At 42.1% G+C, this 22559-nt stretch overlaps 1 protein-coding gene across 2 annotated transcripts in view; it reads left to right on the forward strand.

Annotated features, from left to right (window-relative positions):
* SLC16A1 (solute carrier family 16 member 1) overlaps positions 1-22128 on the forward strand; it is a 42677-nt gene extending 20549 nt beyond the window's left edge. For both annotated transcript variants that reach the window (XM_079979528.1, XM_079979529.1), the window contains exons 2-5: positions 5078-5335; positions 15425-15568; positions 16641-17507; positions 18117-22128. In XM_079979528.1, coding sequence (XP_079835654.1) covers positions 5119-5335; positions 15425-15568; positions 16641-17507; positions 18117-18394 — 1506 coding nt within the window. In that variant the 5' untranslated portion in view covers positions 5078-5118 and the 3' untranslated portion in view covers positions 18395-22128. The remainder of the gene's footprint in view (positions 1-5077; positions 5336-15424; positions 15569-16640; positions 17508-18116) is intronic.
* The last annotated feature ends 431 nt before the right edge of the window (positions 22129-22559 follow it).

Raw genomic sequence — 22559 nt, forward strand, 5'->3', positions numbered from 1 at the left:
TGCAACAGCGGAATGTCTAGGCACACTTTTTAATAACAAGAATACAAAGCTGAAAATGAATGAACTGCAGCTAAAATATTATGTTCATTTTTCACACGGCCTAGTCCTTCTGCTGCCCACCCCCTTAATATTCTTAAGAGGGTTTCTTCTCCAGTCTTCAGAGTGTAGCTGGAAGTGGGGAGGCAAAAAAAGGTCCTCCTTTCTCCTTCCATTCTGCAGTTTTAATCTGAAATCTTAGGCTCAGTACTGCGCCCAGAGCTCAATGAAATTCCCAGTTGCAAAATTTGCCTAAGAACAATGGGATTTTCGAACACTGACCTTAGCTGGCATTAAGACTTCTGCTTGTGATTTCTTAACTGGTGAATGAAGGTAAAAACAACTGCTATCATCTAATACACAATGGGAAGAGGGCTGGAGAGAATAGTTAAGTTAATAGGGTTTTGTGTTAGTGTGCATCTTATGAATTCTTTCTTAAGGTTCAAATGTGACTTGGCTGTATGCATTGTCATTGTTTGTTGTGGTAGTCTTGATTAAAAACAGTAAAACCAATATGGCTATATGAAGGGGGGGGCTACATTGTAAATTCTGGTTCTGCATTGTTTTGATACAAAAATAAGTTAAATATAAGAACAAAAGCATCATTTTTATCAGGATATAGTGGTTAGAATAATGCTCCTAACCTCCTTAAAGTAAAAGATCTTAATATTGTTGTTTAGTCGTGTCCGACTCTTCGTGACCCCATGAACCAGAGCTCGCCAGGCACTCCTGTCTTCCACTGCCTCCTGCAGTTTGGTTAAACTCATGCTGGTAGCTTTGAGAACACTGTCCAACCATCTCATCCTCTTTCGTCCCCTTCTCCTTGTGCCCTCAATCTTTCCCAACATCAGGCTCTTTTCCAGGGAGTCTTCTCTTCTCATGAGGTGGCCAAAGTATTGGAGCCTCAGCTTCAGGATCTGTCCTTCCAGTGAGCACTCAGGGCTGATTTCCTTCAGAATCGATAGGTTTGATCTTCTTGCAGTCCATGGGAATCTCAAGAGTCTCCTCCAGCACCATAATTCAAAAGCATCAATTCTTCGGTGATCAGTCTTCTTTATGGCCCAGCTTTATGGCCCAGATCTTAATACAGTGGTACCTCGGGTTAAGTAATTAATTTGTTCCGGAGGTCCGTTCTTAACCTAAAACTGTGCTTAACCTGAAGCACCACTTTAGCTAATGGGGCCTCCTGCTGCTGCTGCGGCGCTGAAGCACGATTTCTGTTCTCATCCTGAAGCAAAGTTTTTAACCCGAGGTACTATTTCTGGGTTAGCGGAGTCTTTAACCTGAAGCGTATGTGACCCGAGGTACCACCGTATAAAGCCATCAAAACAAAAGCCTATAGTTTAAAGTTCAACTAACCTAATGAAAAATGTAAAAAACATGAAGCAGGCTTAAAACTAAATTCACAAACCTCATTGAGTGTCGCAATAGTTTCCTAGCTAGGAAAAGTATGTGCAATAAATAATATATGTTGCTGATCTTAAGCAGCAATTAAATTCTGAGATAAAGATCCTTTTTCTGCAGCCATCTGATAAAGCAGGGGTGGGCAAACTTTTCTTTCTTTTGAGGGCTGCATTGCCTCATGAGATTTGGCTACTTGAGTACTAGTATGGTGAGGATTTTTGATACAGCTTTTGGTAGAGCTTATTTAAAAAACAAATAACTATCTTGAGACTGAAGTTTGTGCAAGCCTGTTAGTTTGTGCAGGCTCAGTAAATCTGGGAACCTCCCCTTTTCCACCCAGAAAACTAGAGGTACAAAGTTTGCTACAGAATTAGTATCTCCCCGTCCCCCCCCGCCCCCAGTTAAAATAAATAACTGTTGCTTCCTCATTTTGATTCATTGCTCTGGAATGACTCCAAAATGGGAGGAGGAGGTCAGAATGCTGTGCTTCTGATGGATCTCCTCATCCCTAAGTGCTTATAATATTTGGAGTAATTTTTATGCTGTTAAGATGCCAAATATAGTTATTGGGTTATGTTGACAAATAGTGTGCTGCAGCACCCATTAAGGCTTCAGCATACCCTAAAGTGGCAAGAATGGCACTGTGATGCTGGGAAATCTGCAGCATGAGCTACAGTACATTCCAAAACAGTCAGGAATTCAGAACTCAAGAAGCCTATACAAAGCACAGAAGCACCTATCAGAACTTTCTGTTGTTATCTACCACTGCTAAATTTAGACTTGTCTACTGACCTTCAGGGCTCTTTTCAAGAGTGACTGTAAAGGGTTTGGTATTAGGGCTCTTGGACCTTTCTACACCAGAAAATGTGTTCTTTAAAATCCTGTCCACTCCCAGTCTCAGCTTCTGGTCTCCTTCTTTCAGGTTTGCTCTTTCAGACCCTTTCTTTCTGGAGTCTTGATACCTTCTAAGACCCATCTACCATCTAATTAAGAAAGCAGTCCTTTGACCTCAAGGATGAAGAGAACTCATTTGATACTAATACAGGACTTCTTACCTTTTCAGAAAATGTTTTAGCTAATTAGTGTGCTCTCCGGACATGTTAAAAGTCTTAGATTTAAACACTTAGACCCCAAAAGGCGTAGCAGGAAATAGTGAGCAACAGCAGCATTGCAGAGCATTTGGCAATAGATGAGTATCTGGTGTCGGTTCAGAAAATCTTGGGCAATGTTACCATGGAGAGCAGTGACCATTAGGGATCCTGAGAGCTTCTGGCAAAGTAGCTAAGAATGGGTCCCTCAAAGCACCAAATGGAAAAGTGTGGTTCTAGAACTAATGTTAAGTGGACTAATGTAGAACAATAGGAGTCCCAATATTTGAAAAAGGGTTATAGGAGAAGGTGCACAGTGACAATAGGATGTGGAATGTTTTAGGCAGAGTTGAAGAAAAGGTGTGTGCAATTTCCTTCTGTCTTTTTTTAAAAACAATTTTATTTATTAAGTGGTCATAGCTGTGCAGAAGCGATAAAAAATACTGAAGTGCTGGGTTAGTTTCCCATACTGCCTCCTTCTACTCCTTTTAGGAATATGGACTTGTGGCTTTTTCTGCTGTGATACTAAGGGATAGTGAACATGTAGACATTAAAATTCAAAACATGTTGTTGTTTATATTGGAATAGCCCCAGAGGATATTCTCTCTGCTGAACACCACCAGTCCAAAGTGTGATTCATGCAAACTTTTGTTGTGGCTGAGGTTGGGATGGTTTCTTATAAACCAGGCTGACTTGATAGTGTTATGGTGGTCAAGTGGGGCAGCATGGTTTGAATTGGTGTGTCACTATGTTTGTAGTGAACCCAGGATGCACTCCAACACTCTTGAACTCAACTGTTCTTTGGGATTTGGTTCCCATAATTCTGATTGATGGTATGTGCTGATTGTTGGCCCTTTTAAGAAGATGTAGCCTAAATAAACCTCTGTGAAAGTCATGCTCATTGGAACTAATGCTGTTGACTGGAAATGCAATGATTTCCTAACCATTTCAGCAGCCAAATGCTTTGTAATTGATATGTCTTGTGGGAGAAACTTTTGCAACTATTATGCAACTTCTAGGTCCTTGTCCTTGCTTGTAATTTATACTTCATGCATCTGTTTTATTGCCGAAGTTTTGTGTAACTATCTCTGACTTCAGGACCTAGCTATCCAGCATGAACAGTATCTATATTTTTCATATTTTTAAGTTTAAATTTGTATCTGCCCTTCATGCAAAGATCTCAAGGTGGTTCACAGCAGTGTTTGTACTGTGAGCCCCTGCATCCTTTCTTAAGGCTGTATATATATATATAAAACCATATATCCTAAAAAAAAGGTGGTTCACAGCATAATTTATCGTAGAGTATTTTTGAAAATGCTGAACAAAGAGACTCACCAGAGATTTCTAGTTATTACTAACTCATTTTACTTGAAAATCCCAGATTACCAACAATTAATCTATTCTGTTTTATTTCTAGTTGCTCAGACCATGTATCCTAAAAAGCGAACCTTATATTTTTAAGCTTGCAAATTTTATAAACTAGTTTTTCCTATAATAGGTAAATAACTTCAGAAGAAAGAAATGCCAGTAGTGGTCTCTGGCCTTTAAATGGACATGGGTTTCAGGGTGGCATAACCTTGAGCTGTTCAAATCCAGCCTTGGCATTGCAAATGCCCATAAACAAGAAGCTTTTGATACGATTTGGTTCTGGAATTCAGAAACCTAATTGCCAGAAAGAATAAATGCTGATTTGAACTTAATGCTGTAACATTGTTTTACATAATGAGAATGAACTTGTTTCCCCCTGGGATCGCACACTTTCCCTCCAGTGTGGCCACAAAGAGGAGTTTGGACAGTTTTGTTTTTTGTCTTAAATTAACCACAGCTTGCCATAGCATCAAACCCATACAGTGGTACCTTGGGTTACAGACGCTTCAGGTTACAGATTCCGCTAACCCAGAAATAGTACCTCGGGTTAAGAACTTTGCTTCAGGATGAGAAGAGAAATCACGCGGCAGCGGGAGGCCCCATTAGCTAAAGTGGTACCTCAGGTTAAGAACAGTTTCAGGTTAAGAATGGACCTCCAAAACAAATTAAGTTCTTAACCCGAGGTACCACTGTACAAGCTGTGGTTAATCACAATGGTCGGTGAAAAAGAAGCCAGCTTCAAAGCACAGTTAAGAAACTGATTTCTTTGTTTTCATTAATCATAAATAACCACAGTTTGCCTGGGTGTGGAGGCCGTAGCCTCCCATAGACCTTCCAAACAACTTTTTAGGACTGCACTGGAGGAGGCAGGGGGAGTCCAGTGGGAGGCAAGGCTTTTTCTTACAGCACTAAACCATGTGCAAGCATTGCATCCAAATGCAACCTAAAGCTAGTGTTAATTTCTATGGGTTTTTATACTCTTCAGCTGTTTAAAAAACAGCCCTGTGAGTCAAAATTCAAATGTTGGATTTCATTCAGATGGAGTGTTCCTCTCATAAGCTTCTGTGCAAGAGTAGAGGGAAGTTTCAGCTTGTAGAATGTGTCTCATTTCAAGAGACTTAGAAAAAAATAAAATGGAATGCTTCCGCAACCCTAATGATCTTACTCTGTTTTCTTCACAGATCTTTGATTTCTAGTTGAATTTGCTACCACTTCAATCAAGATGCCACCAGCAATTGGAGGCCCCGTGGGATACACGCCACCAGAAGGAGGGTGGGGCTGGGCAGTAGTTGTTGGTGCCTTTATCTCTATAGGCTTTTCCTATGCATTCCCAAAATCCATCACGGTATTCTTTAAAGAGATAGAAATCATCTTCGAAGCATCTAGCAGTAAAGTGTCCTGGATCTCTTCCATTATGCTGGCAGTTATGTATGCAGGAGGTAAGTTTGCAAGCAAAATAAAGCTGCGTGCCTTTACTGTGTCATATGTGGAGGCTCAATTATAATTGTGACTCCTAGTTTAATCTGTTTTAATCAGAGGCAAAAGATTCATTAATAGATTTGTTGTGGGTACCTTATTTCGTTTACACCCACACTGTATATTTAAAGCAGTCTTATACCACCTTTAACTGTTATGGCTTCCTCAAAGAATCCTGGAAACTAATTAACTGTAGGTTAAGGATATCTGGAGTTGCTAGGACTATAGTACTCAAGTCCCTTAAACTACAGTTCCCAGGATTATTATTTTTTTTGGGGGGGAGGGGAAGCAGTGACTGTTAAAATGATATAGGAGCACTTTAAATAAATGGTGTGGATGTGACCCTTTGTCTCCCATGTGGTAGAATGAATTCTTGATACCCAAAATGGGATGGGGGTGGGGTGGAGAAAACCCAACTCCAAAGCTAACTTTTCTTCCTCCTTTACAAAGCTGAAAATAAAATATTTCCAGGGTACTATTTCTGACCTGGCAGTCTTTCTGGTGTGCCTCTCTGACATCATTTGTAAGGAGGCTGCTCCAAGTTAGCTAATTATTCTTATTCGTTATTAAATTTGTATTTTACCCTCCGTCCAAAAATCACAGGGTGGTTCACAACATAAAAATACAAAACGAGAACACAAAATGCATAATAAAACAAAAAAAAACCCCAAACCAATAGCCCCCCCCCATACATTTTTAAAAACCATAGAATGCTCTATCAGCCCAAGGCGGCCTGGTTATAAAGAAATGTTTTCGCATGGTGCCTAAAGATACTAATGAAGACACCAGGTGAGCTTCCCAGGGGAGCATTCCACAACTGTTGTCATGTTGCCACCCTCTGGTACCTCTTGTGGAGGAGGCACACGAAGATGGGCCTTAGATGATGACTGCAGGGTCCGGGTCAGTTCATATAGGAAGAGATACTCCCTGACACACTGCAGTCCTGAACCATTTAAGGCTTTATAGGTCAAAACCAGCGCTTTGAGTTGGGCCCAGAAACTAAGTGGCAGCCAGTGCAGTTGGGCCAGGATCAGTGTAATATTCTCAAACCATCTTGCCCTGGTCAGCAGCCTGGCTGCTGAATTCTGTACCGGCTGAATTTTCCGAACCATCTGCAGAGGCAGCGCACATATAGCACATTGCAGTAATCTAACCTAGAGGTTACCAGAGCATAGACAACCGGAGTTAGGCTCTCTCTGTCCAGATAGGGTTGAAGCTAATGAAAGGCATTCCATGCCACCAGGCCATCTGAGCGTCAAGCGATAGCAAAGGATCCATCAGTACCCTCAAGCTACTTGCTCACGCCTTCAGAGGGAATGAAACCCCATCAAGAACAGGCAACCTTCAAGCTATTAGGTCTAGGGGACCATGCCGCTAACAGTCCCTCCCTCTTATTTGGATAGAGCTTTAGTTCTTTGGCTCTCATCCTTTACCGAGGCAAGACATTGGTCTACAACATCACCCGCAGACGTAAAGGAGAAGTAGAGCTGTGTGACACCAACCAGCTACTTGCTGGCAACACACTCCAAAGCTCCAGATGACTCAGTGGTGTCATATAGATTTTAAAAAGCATATGGGATAAAATGGAACCCAGAGGAACCCCACATTGAAAGCTGCATGGAGCCAAAGAGCACTGCCTAAGCATAAACCTCTGAAAATGACCATTCACACAGGACCAGAACTACTGCAAAGCAGTGCCGCCACCCCCCAACTTGGACAGATGCTCCAGAAGAATACCATGGTCAATGGTATTGAAATCCAAGGAGAAGTTGAGGAGAATCAATAGGGACATATTTTCCTTGGGTTTCTCCTGGCAGAGGCAAGTGCACTGCTTTTCTGAGTTAGCCTGGTTAAGGAAAGACAGTAGATGCTCAGCACTGCAAGTCACAGGAAGATACATTGTAGGAGCAAATAAAGCATTGACTATATGTATATCAGATCTTGTTATTTCAGAATTCCTGTGTTTTCCTGTTTTTTATTACATCCTAGTAATAATAAAATTAAACTGGTTGCCCATTTGCAAAGATAAGCAGGGTCTGGTATGGTTTAAAATTGGATGGGGTACTGTGGGTTGAGATTTATTCACTGCAGTTGGACAAGATGGCCCTCGGGTCTCTTCCAACTCCATGATTCTACTGTTTTTATTATATTATTTTAGTTGCTTTTAGGTTTTTTTAGACTGTTCAGGGATTAAAAAAAATATTAAGTAGTCTTGAAATGCTGCTAAATAAATACAGTAGTAAGAAAACCTGCCCAGGGTAGAAGCTTTGGCTGAGTTATTGCTTCCACCCTGGCTTCTTGCAAGTGGAACTGAAAGGTGTGCTGTGAATTTTCTCACTTTCTTCTGTTAGAATGACCTGTAAGGCCCCAAAGTGGGGGTTAAGGTACAAGGATAAGAAATCTTTCCTCCCTTGCTGCTTTCCATAATGAGGGTGGATTACAGGTAGTATTTAATCAATCATTTTCTCTGAAAATTGTAACTATAAAACAAAATCTGCTTTGTTAATAGAAAGAGGAAACAGAGCAGCAGGATGGGACTTCTAATTTGGTGAGGAGGGGAAAAGATAAAAAAATAGTACAGTGGTACCTCTAGTTGAGGACTTAATCCGTTTTGGGGTGCCATTCGCACCTTGAAAAGTCCACAACTAGAGCGCCTCTTCTGTGCATGTGCACGGCGCGATCGAGCGCTTCTGCGCATGCGCGGGCGGCGAACCCGGAAGTAAACACTTCCGCGTTTGCTGCATTCGTAAGCTGAAAGTCCGTAACTAGAGCAGAATGCAACACGAGGTATAACTCTACACTTTCCAAATAGTTTAGTATAAATGCTCATCTCTCGTTAGAAGCCATTGATGTTTCTTACTGGCATCTGCACTGTGCAACATGTGTGATCCATGGTTAACTATTTTCAGAGTTTTTGACCTGATAAAGCAGGATCTTGACAAATAAATCTGAGAAATGAAGAATGTGAGTGTGTGAAATTTTTTTATACACTTTTATGCAAGAGAAATCTGAACCAGGCTACCATTGCCTTAATGTTAGCGTATAAATTATGTGCTACCATGCAAGGTGTATAAACCTTGCATGAAAGCACATGAATTATATACTAACATTAAGGCAATGGTGGCCTGGTTTAAACTTCACATGCCTAGTTCCAACAAAGTAGGATTTGTTGATTGGGAGTGACCAGTGAGGTCAAGCATTTCCCCGACTTCCTATTGTGTAAGGTGCACTTAAAACCACAAGTTTCCTGCTATGAAGATTGCAAAAACAAAACAAAAACCCTCTTGCTTAAAACTCTCAAGGTGTATTCTATGATGCTGGGCACATGAAGGCAGGAGGAGGGAGTGCTGAAATTAGCTGGCTGGGGTTTTTTTTTCCTGATTCAACAAATTATATTTGATTGGGAAAATGGCATTTGAACCAGAATTACCTGTTCATCAGCATTTGAATGGCTGTGGCTGGAGGTCTTTCATTAGAATGGTCTGTGTATAGAGAAGATACATCTGATTTAAATTTTATTTGAACTGAATTATTTCCAGTCTGCTTTCAAGCTACAGGACAAAGATCCCATTCTTTTGTCATAAGCATCTGAAACACAGGATCTGAAAGGCTTGGGGCAATTATGGAGTGCAGTGTCCAGTTTTCTTTTTTAAAACAATCTCTCCCCCCCCCCCTTCTTGTGCAGGGAAGTGGTCCTGGTTAGTGAATAGTACTCTGTATCTTGCCCCCCTCACTCTCGTGTTCTTTCTCAACGCTCATATTCTCAGTAGTCCTCTCACTCATCCATGCCAACTCATTTCTCTGTATCCAACGAAACTCCAGACAGTGCAAACAGAATGTTATGTAAACTGTACCCTTTACTAACTTACAAGACTGAGTTTTGGCAGTCTTGGTGCAGTATGTTGCCAGACCCTGGATATTGTCCTGTAATTGGAGAAGGTAGAGACACCCCCATCCCAAGCTACTGCCGAATAGGAATCTCAGCCATGGCAATTGTAGCAAAACTGATGCATGCCATGGAAAAAGGGGCCCAGGCTATGCTGAGTCAGGAGATTTTCCCAGGGCAGATAGAAAACAAATATATATATATCCCATTTGCTACTGATACTTAAGCAAACATCTCTTTAAAAACCCTAAAACCACTGATAAAAATCAACCTATTGGCTGCATTTGGATGAGATGCTAAATCAGGGGTCAGCAAACTTTTTCAGCAGGGGCCGGTCCACTGTCCCTCAGACCTTGTGGGGGGCCGGACTATATTTTGAAAAAATAATAATGAATGAATTCCTATGCCCTACAAATAACCCAGAGATGCATTTTACTCATGTAAAAACACGTGATTCCTGGACTGTCCGCAGGCCGGATTTAGAAGGCGATTGGGCCGGATCTGGCCTCTGGGCCTTAGTTTTGCCTACCCATGTACTAAATGGAAGGAGTGCTATTTGAGCAAGCCTAGTCTGCCCCATGACTCCCCTTCCCCTGTTCTGCATGGCTGTGAGAAGTCTGGAAGCTTTTGCTTTCTCATAATTGGACTTTCTGAGTTGTCTTAATTGGGGATCAGGGCTTAAACTTACCGTATTTTTCGCCCTATAGGACGCACTTTTCCCCCTCCAAAAATGAAGGGGAAATGTGTGTGCGTCCTATGGGGCGAATGCAGGCTTTCGCTGAAGCCTGGAGAGCAAGAGGGGTCGGTGCGCACCGACCCGTCTCGCTCTCCAGGCTTCAGGAGAGCCGCAGCGCCAGCCCCAGAAGGTCGGGGGACAGCGGGGAGGCGGAATGCCGCCATCCCGCTGTCTCCCAATGTGGTTTGGAGGCTGACGGCGGGGAGACGCGTGCTTCTCCCCGCCGCCAGCCCCGCAAGCTCCAGGGACAGCGGGGAGGCGCAGCGTGTCGTCCCGCTGTCCCCGGACCTGGTCTGCAGGTGGGCAGCGGGGAGAAGAGCGCTTCTCCCTGCTGCCAGCCCCGCAAGCTCCGGGGACAGCTGGGAGGCGCAGCGCGTCTTCCCGCTGTCCCCGGACCTGGTCTGCAGGCAGGCAGCGGGGAGAAGAGCGCTTCTCTCCGCTGCCAGCCCCACAAGCGCCTGGGGGGGGGGAATAATTTTTCCCCTCTTTATTTCCCCCCCAAAAAACTTGGTGCATCCTATGGGCCGGTGCATCCTATGGTGCGAAAAATACGGTAGTTCATTTCAAAACGAGATACCTTCAAGTAATGGTGAAGCTAACATAAAGGTAAAAGATAAAGGGACCCCTGACTATTAGGTCCAGTTGTGGCCGACTCTGGGGTTGTGGTGCTCATCTCGCTTAATTGGCTGAGGGAGCCGGCGTACAGCTTCCGGGTCATGTGGCCTACATGACTAAGCCTTTTCTGGCGAACCAGAGCAGCAGCACACGGAAACGCCGTTTACCTTCACGCCGGAGCGGGACCTATTTATCTACTTGCACTTTGACGTGCTTTTGAACTGCTAGGTTGGCAGGAGCAGGGACCGAGCAATGGGAGCTCACCCCACTGCGGTGATTTGAACTGCCGACCTTCTGATCAGCAAGTCCTAGGCTCTGTGGTTTAACCCTCAGCGCCACCCGTGTCCCCATTATATATTACTCAAGTAAAAAAAAGCACTATGACAGTTTGTAAAACAGGACATACTGAACACACACACACACACACACACACACACAAAACACGTCTATGTGTACTGAATTCCGATTCTCTTCACTTTCTAACCTGATGTTTCCCTTTTGGGATGACATGGCATAAATTCCTCCTTTGGAAGCAAAGCAGAGCTGGGTATTTGTGGCTTTAATGCTGCTACAGTGTTGGTGGGCCAGACTTCTGTTTTGCATTTTGCCTCAGAAAGCAAGTGACGTTGTTGCATGAGACTTTTCCTTGGAAGGGAACAGTCTCTGCTTTGTCCTTATTCAGCTGGTGAGCCAACCAGCAGACTTCCCTGCTTCAGTGTTACAACAAGCACGGAGACGTCTGTGATTATTTGCTTTAAAGGTTTAGATAATCCGTTTTCTAAACACCCTATTTCTAATCGGTGCTCCTCCAGCCCTTTCTCTTCTCTCTTCATGGGCTGGAGATGAAGAGGGGAGACGCGCCCAGGGTCTTCTGGGCTTAGCCTGGAGCTCCCTGGCCAGCCTTCCCAAGTTCTTTCGGGGCTGCTCCTGCCCAGCACATGAGTTGGCTTGAGGGAGGGCAAACAGAGCCCAAACAGCAAATGGAGGAGGATGGAAAATGGGAATCCCTTGCAGCTTCTTCCCTCAGGAGGTGCTAAACAAACACTTCCCTGTAAGGGAGGGAAGGTGTGCTGTGTAAACATGAGGGGAACTAAGGCACAGAAAAGTAGCACACACAGATTTCTCAGGTGATTTCTGTGCCCCCAGCAGGGGTCAGTTTTGCCAACCCTCTAGTTTAGCCTCTGATTGCCAAAGTCTTTTTTTCCCCTTGGATGCCTGTCCCCTTTCCTCCTGCTTTTAATTTTTATTGTTGTTGTTATTGTGCATAAAGCTGAATGCACACAAGTTAAATGCATGTAAGTTGTGGGCGGGTGAAGATTGGCTTTTCCTTTGTTTGGAATAATAAGAGAAAATGAGATGTTTGTTTCTAAGATGGGACATAATTATTTCATTAGCTGTTGGTATACTTCCAAAATATCCAGGCTCCAAAGAGCAATATTTTCTGGTCTCACTTGGCTATAAGTGCCGTGAATTAAAAAAAAAAAAAATTATTTTTTTTTGCTTATTTGTGGCTGACCTTGCTAAGCATGTGGCTTACTTAGTCTATATGCTTGTTTGCACTGTTGTCCTTTGAACCATTTTCTAGTAAAATGAATCTTTTTTTATTAAAATTGCATATTTGTCCAGAAAAGGACAGTGTTCTTTTTCAAGGTAGTGACTAAAAACTTGGTGGAAGCTCTGCTGTTTAGGAGTTTCATATAACCACATGTCAAAGTTCATGTTCTGCAAAACTTTACATAAGCCGCTCCATTGATAGATGAGATTTTACTCCATGAAGTGAAATGTAATTTGGCTGTGTGCTCACTCTGTCAACTGGACTTGAATTCTGCCAATTCTCCCTTTTATAACATGGTACAATTCAGTAGTGTCCTCTTAACAAACACAGAACTTTAGTGTTTTAATATCCATGTGACACTCTGAAGCTATTGTGTGCTTTGTGTAGGTGTTCTGCAGCTGCTGAAGCATCTGGATGTTGCAATGATATAAGAAAAGACTGTTGCACAAAAGTAGTAGCTGCTGAATGCTGCATGCCTAGTGTCATTCCTATATAAAACAAGTGGGTGAACTGTGGTCTGGGGGCCACCTGTGGCTCCAACCTAATTTTATGCTCCTTCTGACACCTCCTAAAGCTGCCCTGTTCCTCCATCTGATCAGAATTTCTTCCTTCTTGCATGCCCTCTCAGTTTTCCTGGCTTTTAACAGTGATCCACTTTTATGTAGTTTCAGTAGAAGTTGAAAGGATGTTATTTTATTTGATGAAAATAAATGGGGGGTTGTTTTATATTACCTTTTGTACTTATTTGCACTCTCTGTGTATATGTGTGTTTGTGTGTGTGGCACATTTAAGTCTGACAGGAATTAATTTCATTTGTTTTCCAGAACAGTAGTTATTTTGGTTTGTTGTACTAAAAAATCCTCTTACCTAATTATTTGAGTGATACTGTCAAACCCAGCAGGTCTTAAGTTCTGAGTAGACCTCCATAGGATTGGACATTCTCATCCAAGGGTAGCTACAGTGAAAATTGAAGCAATCTCCTTTCAGATTAGTTAATCCATAACACTTTTGTTTCTAGCTCCATCCGTTCTTGGTCATTCTTTGCATGCGGGCCCCTTGATAGAACGTACTTGAGGGAAACAATGTCTACCCACCCCTGTTACAGGCAATATTTCAAGGGAGAAAATTTCAGCGATTTATTTGGGTAGCATTTGCCACGTAAAAAGAAAATGATGGGCAAAGTACCATGGTTTCAGTGACAGAACATATTCTGTCCATATGAAGAGTCCCATATTGTCTTTCTGCCAAAATCAGTATGATTTTGGTTAAAGGGCACAGTAGATTGTATGCATGGTTAAGCAAACTAAGATCCAACAAGCTTGTGAAGAGTAGAGCAGGTACGACTTTAGCACTGAAGGTGAGAGTCATCTTTGGATTGGCAATCTTCTTGGTTCCTCCTCAGAATCGATAACTCTACCTACAACTTCCTTCCCAGCTGACTCTTAAGACCTCCTGGGGACCAGATGGGGCTCATTCTAATCCACTTGGACCCTCCCCAGGAATATCAAACTGTAGCTTTTCAAGCTTCTCCCACCCTTCTAGGGTGGGGGGAGCACTGCATAGAACTATGCCTGAGACCTTGGATTTTGGTTGGCTGGACAGGGCAACTTCATATGTATTCAGGCCTGGAATTTGGGAGCCCCATATTGAATTCTTGAGATTTCTTATGAATTGGCTACACAGCTGTAAAATGCACCAATCACTTTACCATGATTTTTTTAAAAAAGCTTTATTAGGAAAATAATAACTGACACACAGAAAGGAGACTGCTGTACTTTGTGTACTTATCTAAAAACAATTGGAACAGTACCAAATGGGACAAGATGTGACCCAGCTGGAACTTGTTGGGATTTCTGAATGCCTTGGTTGTTTGTTTGTTTTTTAAAAAAACTAGGATGCTGTTATCAAGGCCAGCAAACTTCTATTTAGTTATCCAAGGTCACCATGGGGCTGAGTACCTTTTTATCTGTTAATGAATTTTGGTTTATTTAAATGGGCTTTATTATCAGTCCTTAGTCACTGTTTGCTTTGGATTTAAGAAAGTACTTTAAATACTGCCGTGTATCTTTATCAGACATACCTTTTGGTTGGTAATTAAAAGAATATAGTATATACATAAAAGATATTGACTAGAGAGGATTTCAGCTGTGATTTCAGCTACTGGCTAGCTTGGAATTTGATACACAAGTAATACTAAAATGCCCTCTCTTTTGTTATCACTGTTTTATATCTGGTTGAAACTGTTCAATTCATCTGTTATGCCAATTGTCAAACTACTTTTTACCACTCAAGGAGTTGCTTTGGAGCTGAATCATACATTTACATATTTGGTAAAAAAACCCGAGTTTACTACAGACTGCCTACCCTCACAACCACTTCAGTGTGTGGTTGTCATAGGAAAAATCCTGCTGTCACCTGTATTAGCCTGTATCAGCTTGTAGCAAATTGTTTTTATGTATGCCAATTCTGCTACCGAAAATTCTTCATTTTGTAAGTTGTTCATGAAATGCTAATTCAACCAGTTCTAAAGTAGAGTGTTCAGCTGTGTGGACATGCCCATAATACAGTGGTACCTCGGGTTACAAACACTTTGGGTTACAGACTCCACTAACCTGGAAGTAGTACCTTGGGTTAAGAACTTTACCTCAGGATGAGAACAGAATTTGCATGCTTGCGGTGTGGCAGCATTAGCTAAAGTGGTACCTCAGGTTAAGAACTGTTTCAGGTTAAGAATGGACCTCTGGAACAAATTATGTTCGTAACCAGAGGTACCACTGTACACACCCCTAACCCATGGGTCATCAGCATGTGGGTGCAATGGTCTACTCCTGACACCCTTGGATCATCTAACCACCTCCTTCACTGCCCCCTGGGTCATGAGATGTGATAATGATTGCCTTTCTCTTCCTTGAAAGGTACATAGAGTGGAAGGAGGAGGTTGGAATTTCTACGCGCGCACACACACACACACACACACACACGGGGGGGGGGCGCATTTACAAAAGTCACCCAACTTGTAGGAACAGCTTCTCATGGTGTTTCCACAAGCAGAGCTCCAGTTGCAGTTCTTCGATCCAAATATCGATCAGCCTAGGACAAGCAAGCTAATCTTTAACATGGTGATTCATGTATAATATCCACAGCCTTCAAAAGTTCATGCTTTGCTTGGCAGGCACCTGTTCCAAAGTGTAGGAAATGAACAAAAATGTAAAACCCTTTTTCACATCTAGATAACTATTGTCCTTTTGATTTTCTCCTAGGTCCCATCAGCAGTATCCTGGTGAACAAGTATGGCAGCCGGCCAGTCATGATGGCAGGCGGCTGCCTTTCAGGGTGTGGCTTGATTGCTGCTTCTTTCTGTAACACAGTGGAAGAGCTTTACTTTTGTGTTGGGGTTGTAGGAGGTGAGTGGCATGGCTGCAAAACATCTACTACTTCCATGGAACGCTGCTCTTTCTTTGAAGTGATGATTCCAGAACTGAGAAGGATGCAAAGAAACTAGTGTAGCCTATGAAACTGAACTGAAAGGGTTATAACAAGTAATTGCCCAGGCTTTTAGAAACGCTAAACCTATGTCATTTTTTGTTTCCCTTTTGTTTCAAGTGAAGATCTTTTTATTTGCTCAGGCTTTTTGGCTGTTGTGTTTTTCAGTCCTCCTTTGGGTTTTCTGTGGTTCTAATACTTTCATTTTTAATCTGCTCTTTTTATAATGTAATATTTAAGACTGTTTAAATTTATAGTTTTTAATTGTTGTCTGCCTTAAGTGCCCTGAAAGGTGTGATATAAATAGCTCAAAATTAAATAAGCTTGCTGAAAGATACAGAGCGGTCCAGGAGAGAGTTGCATGGCTTCTTTGTATGCACCTCTCTCGGCAGGAAGCAAGAGGGTGCCCAGAGTCCACTGTGCTTTGAAGAGAGGCACTGGGCCGAAAGGGAAGGAGGGTGCATTGCCCTTGACCCAGCAGTTACCCCTCTTAGGGAAACCAGGTGTCACCACAGAGACTTCTGTGTTGACGTCTCATTTTGAAGCTCCGCATGGAAGATGCAGCATATAATAACCACTTCTTCCAACCTTGGAGTTTGACTGCAAAGCACAGCACAGCTTCTTACCTTGCAGGTGCCCCTCTGGGAAACAAATGGGGCACTTGTCAGGTACGAACCCCTAACTCACAGTCTATCCCTACACTATTTAGTGTCTTGGCTCTTTCAGTGTGTGCTTGTTTTTTGTTTTTGTTTAATAACCTCAATCGCCTATACCTTAAATCCTTTCAATCTCTGTTTCATACATACGTCAATAGTGTAGAAGCTGAGTCAGAAAATCACACCCCCACCTTCTTAGTAGCCCAAAACAGCTAATAAGAGTACATAGACCCAGTTTCTCTCACTCAACCTACTTCAGTAAATATGTTCTTTAAAGCAGTGGATTTGCAGAGCTACCATTCTCATACCCTTAATTCAACTTTTTTTCTGTTCCCAGGCCTTGGACTTGCATTTAATTTAAACCCAGCCCTGACCATGATTGGCAAGTACTTCTACAAGAAGCGCCCGTTGGCTAATGGACTGGCTATGGCAGGCAGTCCTGTGTTCTTGTCTACACTGGCTCCCCTGAACCAGTATTTTTATAGCATTTTTGGATGGAGAGGAAGCTTCTTAATCCTCGGGGGCCTCTTGCTGAACTGTTGTGTTGCTGGGTCTCTGATGAGACCGATAGGTCCCAAGCCGGAGCCGCCAAAGAAAGAAGTTAAGGAAGTGTTGCAGGAGGCTGGCAAAGCAGGGGCAAAAGAAGATGGTGCAGGAGATGTCAGCGCAGACCTTATTGCTGGGAAGTCTAAAAAGCAGAAAAGCACAGTTCTGGGGACTGTTAACAAGTTTTTGGATTTGTCTCTCTTCACACACCGTGGCTTCTTGCTCTACCTGTTTGGCAACGTGGTCATGTTTTTTGGACTCTTTACTCCATTAGTCTTTCTCAGTAATTATGGGAAGAGTATGCATTTCTCTAAAGAATCTGCTGCCTTTTTGCTCTCCATTCTAGCCTTTGTAGATATGGTTGCCAGGCCATCCATGGGCTTGGTAGCAAACACCAAGTGGGTGAGGCCCAGGATCCAGTACTTCTTTGCTGTGTCTGTAGTTTATAATGGAGTGTGCCACCTTTTGGCCCCTATATCCACCACCTATGCCGGCTTTTGCATCTATGCGGGGTTTTTCGGATTTGCCTTTGGCTGGCTCAGCTCTGTCTTGTTTGAAACACTGATGGATCTAGTTGGAGCGCAGCGGTTCTCCAGTGCTGTTGGTTTGGTGACTATTGTGGAATGCTGCCCTGTTCTTTTGGGACCCCCTCTCCTAGGTAAGAGTATTTTCTGTATTTCTCTTGCAGAAGGCTGTGTATGGGGATGCATTTGTCTTTTGGTGAGAGAGAAGGGGGCAAGAAGGTTAGTCAGTTAGTTCTGGGGGCCAGTTGCTGCCCTCCAAACCTCTTTATCTGGCCTGCTGAACTCTCCCCAGGCAATACCCCTCTGCAGCCCTACTCCATACCCTCCTTGAGTGTTTTTGCCTGGCTGGAATGTGTCCTCATAGTTGCCTCGATAGAGGGGTGTGTGGTGAAACTAGCCTATGCTACGAAGATAACATTTGCATTTGTTGCCTTGCCCACTTTTGTATCTGGTCTCATCAACAAAGGCAAGTTGTACGCAGAAGGTGGTCCAGATGCGAATAGGGCCTTCATTCTGAAAAAGATTTCCTTCTCCTCCAGAGTCAGAATTATGTTGCTTCTGGCACTTTGCAAATCCAGCTTAAAACATATGGATTTTTTTACCTGTGTAGGAAATAACCTAAAAAGGGAGAGGAGGATGTTCCCACACTCCTTGGTTTTAAGGCAGAGACTTTCTTGTCTAGCCATGAAGTAAAATGCTAATGATCTTTTAATGTACTCCCCCCCCCCTTCTTGTCCTATTAGGTAAACTCAATGATATGTATGGTGACTACAAATACACCTACTGGGCGTGTGGCATCATCTTGATTGTCTCTGGGATCTTCCTGTTTATTGGAATGGGCATCAATTACCGGATGCTGGCAAAAGAGCAGAAGGCTGAGGACAAGCAGAGGGCTGAAGCGAAAGAAGAAGAAACCAACATTGATGAGGCTGAAAAACAAAAAGAACCCAGTAATGATGTGGCCAGTCTGCCTCAGAAAAGCACAGAAGATAGTGTGAAAGAGGAGGATAGCCACATGTGAGAGAGACTGGTATCTTAAATCCAGGAGGGCATGATGAAAGATTATCAATATGATATGTTGTGCTTGGGTGCGGGGAGCACTGTTGGTAGTGAACAGTGGGGAGACGTTTATAAATCAGGTGATTTTTTAAAAAAGCTGCAAATTGTCTTTTTATCAGCATTTGACAGTAGCAGAGCTCAATGGGCAGTGCCATCTTTTTATTGGGTATTGGGTGGGGAGGGAGGGAAATTTTTATACTCTGGCTTTTTTAACAGTAATGTGAATGTACTAATATGTGCCTTAGAGCTTCCACATTTAGGCTGTTCTGCTGGAAAAGCCTTACCTTAGTTCTACAAACTGTTCCACTTAGAATTTTGTAGTCTGCTTAGGCTATATCTGTAAAGGATATCTTGACTACTTTTTATGCAGTAGGTTTCAAGGTTGGGTGTTAAATAAACACTACTTCACATGCTTCTAAATTCTGTTACGGCCAGACTTGGTAGAAGTACAAATAGCTTTGGAGCATAGGTGATGAAAAGGTTGGTGGAGGTTTAATCAATATTATTGCAGTCCTGCTGTTTCTAGATTCCAGGTACATGCCAGTTTGATTGTGTTTCTAACAGTTTTTGAAAACTTTTCTCATTGTTGTGAGTTGTTTTGTTAAAGTCCCTTCTTGGTTAAATGTGAATTCTTGCCATTTGAATAAAATATGCAAAGAGACATTTCCACTGTCTTTCACTTGACTTATTATGGAGTCAAGCCTACTTTCTAGTCACCATTACTTTACTTACTGGTTGTCATCAGCCTAGAATGTCTGCCTTGAGAAAACATTTCAAAATGAAACGGGTATCTGTGCAAGTAGTTGAGCTGGTTACTTTGCACATGCCTTGTGCATTGAGAGAACCCTCATTTATACAGTTTTTCTATACCCGTTTGACTCATTCAGTGTCTGAGCTAGCTTTGGAATAGGAAAGACTAAGGGTGTCACCCTAAGCACAGCTGCTTGCTTACTAACCCCACCACTTCCAAAGGGATTCATTTTCATTCTCATGTTCCTCTTGTAAGTAGTGATCTGACTGGGTGGCGATGAAATCTGGTACCCCATTTTGTGGAGATTAATGCTCAGAGAACAGTGTCTCAGCACTAGTTAAACTGTTGGGTAGATACTTCTTTCTAATCTAAGGATAGATTGGTGGAAAAGCTGAACAGAGGCATTACTTTTTCTCAGTTCCTTGTGCTTTCTGATGTGGCAACTTACTTCAAATGGGCTAAGAATTTGAAATGAGATGTAGCTGCTCAGCTGCAATTTGGTAAAAGATGGGAGAATCCTTTGTATATATTTATTCATTTTTATTAGTGGGAGTGAAAACCACACTTGGGAGGATAGCAGAGCCTCTTGCTAGTTATAAATCCTACTAAAAGTTAATAAATAATCCTGTAAGACATTTACTTTTTCAAATAAACTTACATCATCTCATTCACCCATCAAATGCTGGTAGTTTTTCATGCTACTTTCAACGATTTTTCATAGCCACATTCCAAAGTGCACAAGTATATTGACATATATCTTGTGAGTCATCTAGTTAGAAGATAGAGGCAAATGATCTCTGTGGGTTGTAAAGTTAAGTTCCAATAACTGAGCCCACATGGGACTCACTTACAGATTAGCGTATATATAGAATTTCAGTCTAAGACATGCTGTTGTGAGTCACCCAGTCTTGTGAAAACCTGTAGAGGAGTATAAGTAACAGAAGCACAATTTTCTTGGAATGTACCTGATGCTTGTGTGTGTGAACAGTGTGTGTTTCAGTGTGTGACTGCCGAAGTGAACATTAGCACCTTGCTTGATGTTTAGGCCAGAAAGATATGTGGGGAACACTGAAAACAACAGTGTCTCCTCTGGTAATGTCTAGTAATACAAAATGCATTGCATGTGCCATTGGGCTCCTTGTTAGTCCCACACTACTCAGTTTCATTGGTTGCTGCTCGCAATGGCCAGGAAGCCCTTAGCATAATGACCTTGTTGTATGTTTTGTACTATTAGGGAGGAAGAGAAGATGCTCTTTGTTTTTGGTGGGAGACGCAAATATTCTAATGTCTTGTTCTAGCCTCAATGTATAAGGTTCATAATGTTGTGGTACTGCATTTGTCTTTTTAGGATATGGAAAAGAAATAGATTTTTAAGCGTGTTCTGGGAATCTGAACCCAGCTTAATATGAACCAAATTCCGGCTCTACAATTCTGTGATTCTGTGAATTTGTGCAGTGGTTGCTTCTTGTTTTCCTGCAAAATAGTGTTCCATTCCAAACAGCTGGTGTTTTAAGTATTAATGGGTGTTCTTAGTGTTCTCAAATTTTTGGCCAGATAAATTGAAATTCTGTTGGGTTTTTCCCTTCTAGGGTAGTGTATTTTGATGATCATCTGCACAGGAACTTCCTGTGCCTTTGATTTAGCAGTTTCGTAATAAGCCATAAGCACAGGAGGTTCCTCTGCAGGGACTGCTTTGTGCGACCTAAAAGCAGGTTTGCTGTGTGGCACATCAGTTTCTCCTTCCCACATTTCCACTTACAGCTACAGACTTTGTACTTAGAGCTTTTATCTTGTGATTGGCCTCAAGTTGTAACAAGGAGGACCCTTCAGATCCTTTGGGGTGAATAGCACACATTTGTGTGGCTTGTTTTGTGAAGAGTTAATAACAGCAACTATCCCTGTAACGTGTAATATGTGATGTCATGAGTTTGTCCTTTGACAGGTAGGCAGATTGTAGGAAAATATGCAACTACAAGCTTTCAGCACCAGAAAGTTTGCTAATATGAGTGGTGAAATGAATTGTGATTAGTAACACTTAGCAATAATTTGTCAGTCCCCACAAAAAGTCCATGCGATACACATTCTTAGAGGCTAAATATAACACAATGCTCTGGCAGGGGTGGCTAATCAGTGGCTCCCCAGATGTTGATGGACTCCAGCTCCCTTCGGTATCTCCCAGCATGGTGAATGGTGAGGGATAATGGGAGTTGTTGTCCAATAGCATCTGGGGGGGGCATAGAATAGGCACCCCATTTCTATTAGTTTCCCTCCACTTACTAATGCCAGCGTTTTTCATTAAAGGGTAGGAAATTGATTAACAAGTTTTAAACCTTTGATTCTCCTTCACTGTGTATCCTACATTTTTTTTAATCGAAGGTAAATTACTTCTCTGTGAAACTCTTGCCTTGTCAAAGCTCATACTGAAGTGAGAATTCTTACCATTTTGTGGAAACTCAAGTCTGCTTTCTTAGAATGTTACGCAAATAGTAGTTCTAATAACTGGCCCACACTTTTGGTTTATGCAAATAAAGCTGAACAAATTGATTTTGTGTTTTTCATTTGTTCACCCCAAATATGTAGATTCTGACAAGTAACCTTGTTGGGTTTTTTGTTTTTTTAAAAAAGTTTCTGGAACTCTCTTGCCAGTATTACACAATGCACTGTGAAATACTTTTCTGTTGTCTTGTTTGCTTAGGTTTTGGATTTTTAATTTTTTTTTTTGTACTTGCATTCTGCTCTAAAATTGTACAAAAAGGAACAGGTCAGGGTATTTTCATACTTTAGAATATGTTTGTTTATAAAGCCAATAGAGTATTTTGTATAAACAGATTTTATTGTACTGTATTGAGCTGTGACATAAAACCAAGTTATATGTTCAGAAGTTCCATGTGTCAAGAATTCATAATAACTGGTTCACATTGCAATAAACTAACAATGAAAAATTTCAGGTGTGATCAATGTTTTTTAGTACAAGGAGTCATGACTACAGCAGTATAAATGTATTTGTTCTCAATTATTACGTTTACTGGACTTTCATGCAATGATTTCCCCTCCTCCTCCTCCTCTTCTCCTGCAGGTGTGCACATACCCCCAAATCTGCTCCAGAGGGTCTTCCAACACTCTGCAGCAGATTCTTAGTGAGAGCATGCACTGAGCTGAAGGAGGGGGTAGCATTATGAAGTGGAAGTCCTGGTGCACGAGTGGATGTCTGTTGCACTCACATACATGCACCAGCGGCTACAAACCATTGCAACTATAGCCATCCTGGGAACATGACTGGAGAGAGGGGTAAAAATGCCTGTAATAAAATGAAAAGATAAAATGAATTATCTATTTTAGTGTAAGGAACACGCTGGCATCCCCAGCTAATTTGTGT

Source organism: Podarcis cretensis, assembly GCF_951804945.1.
Source record: "Podarcis cretensis genome assembly, chromosome: 6".
NCBI classification, from domain to species: Eukaryota; Metazoa; Chordata; class Lepidosauria; order Squamata; family Lacertidae; genus Podarcis; species Podarcis cretensis.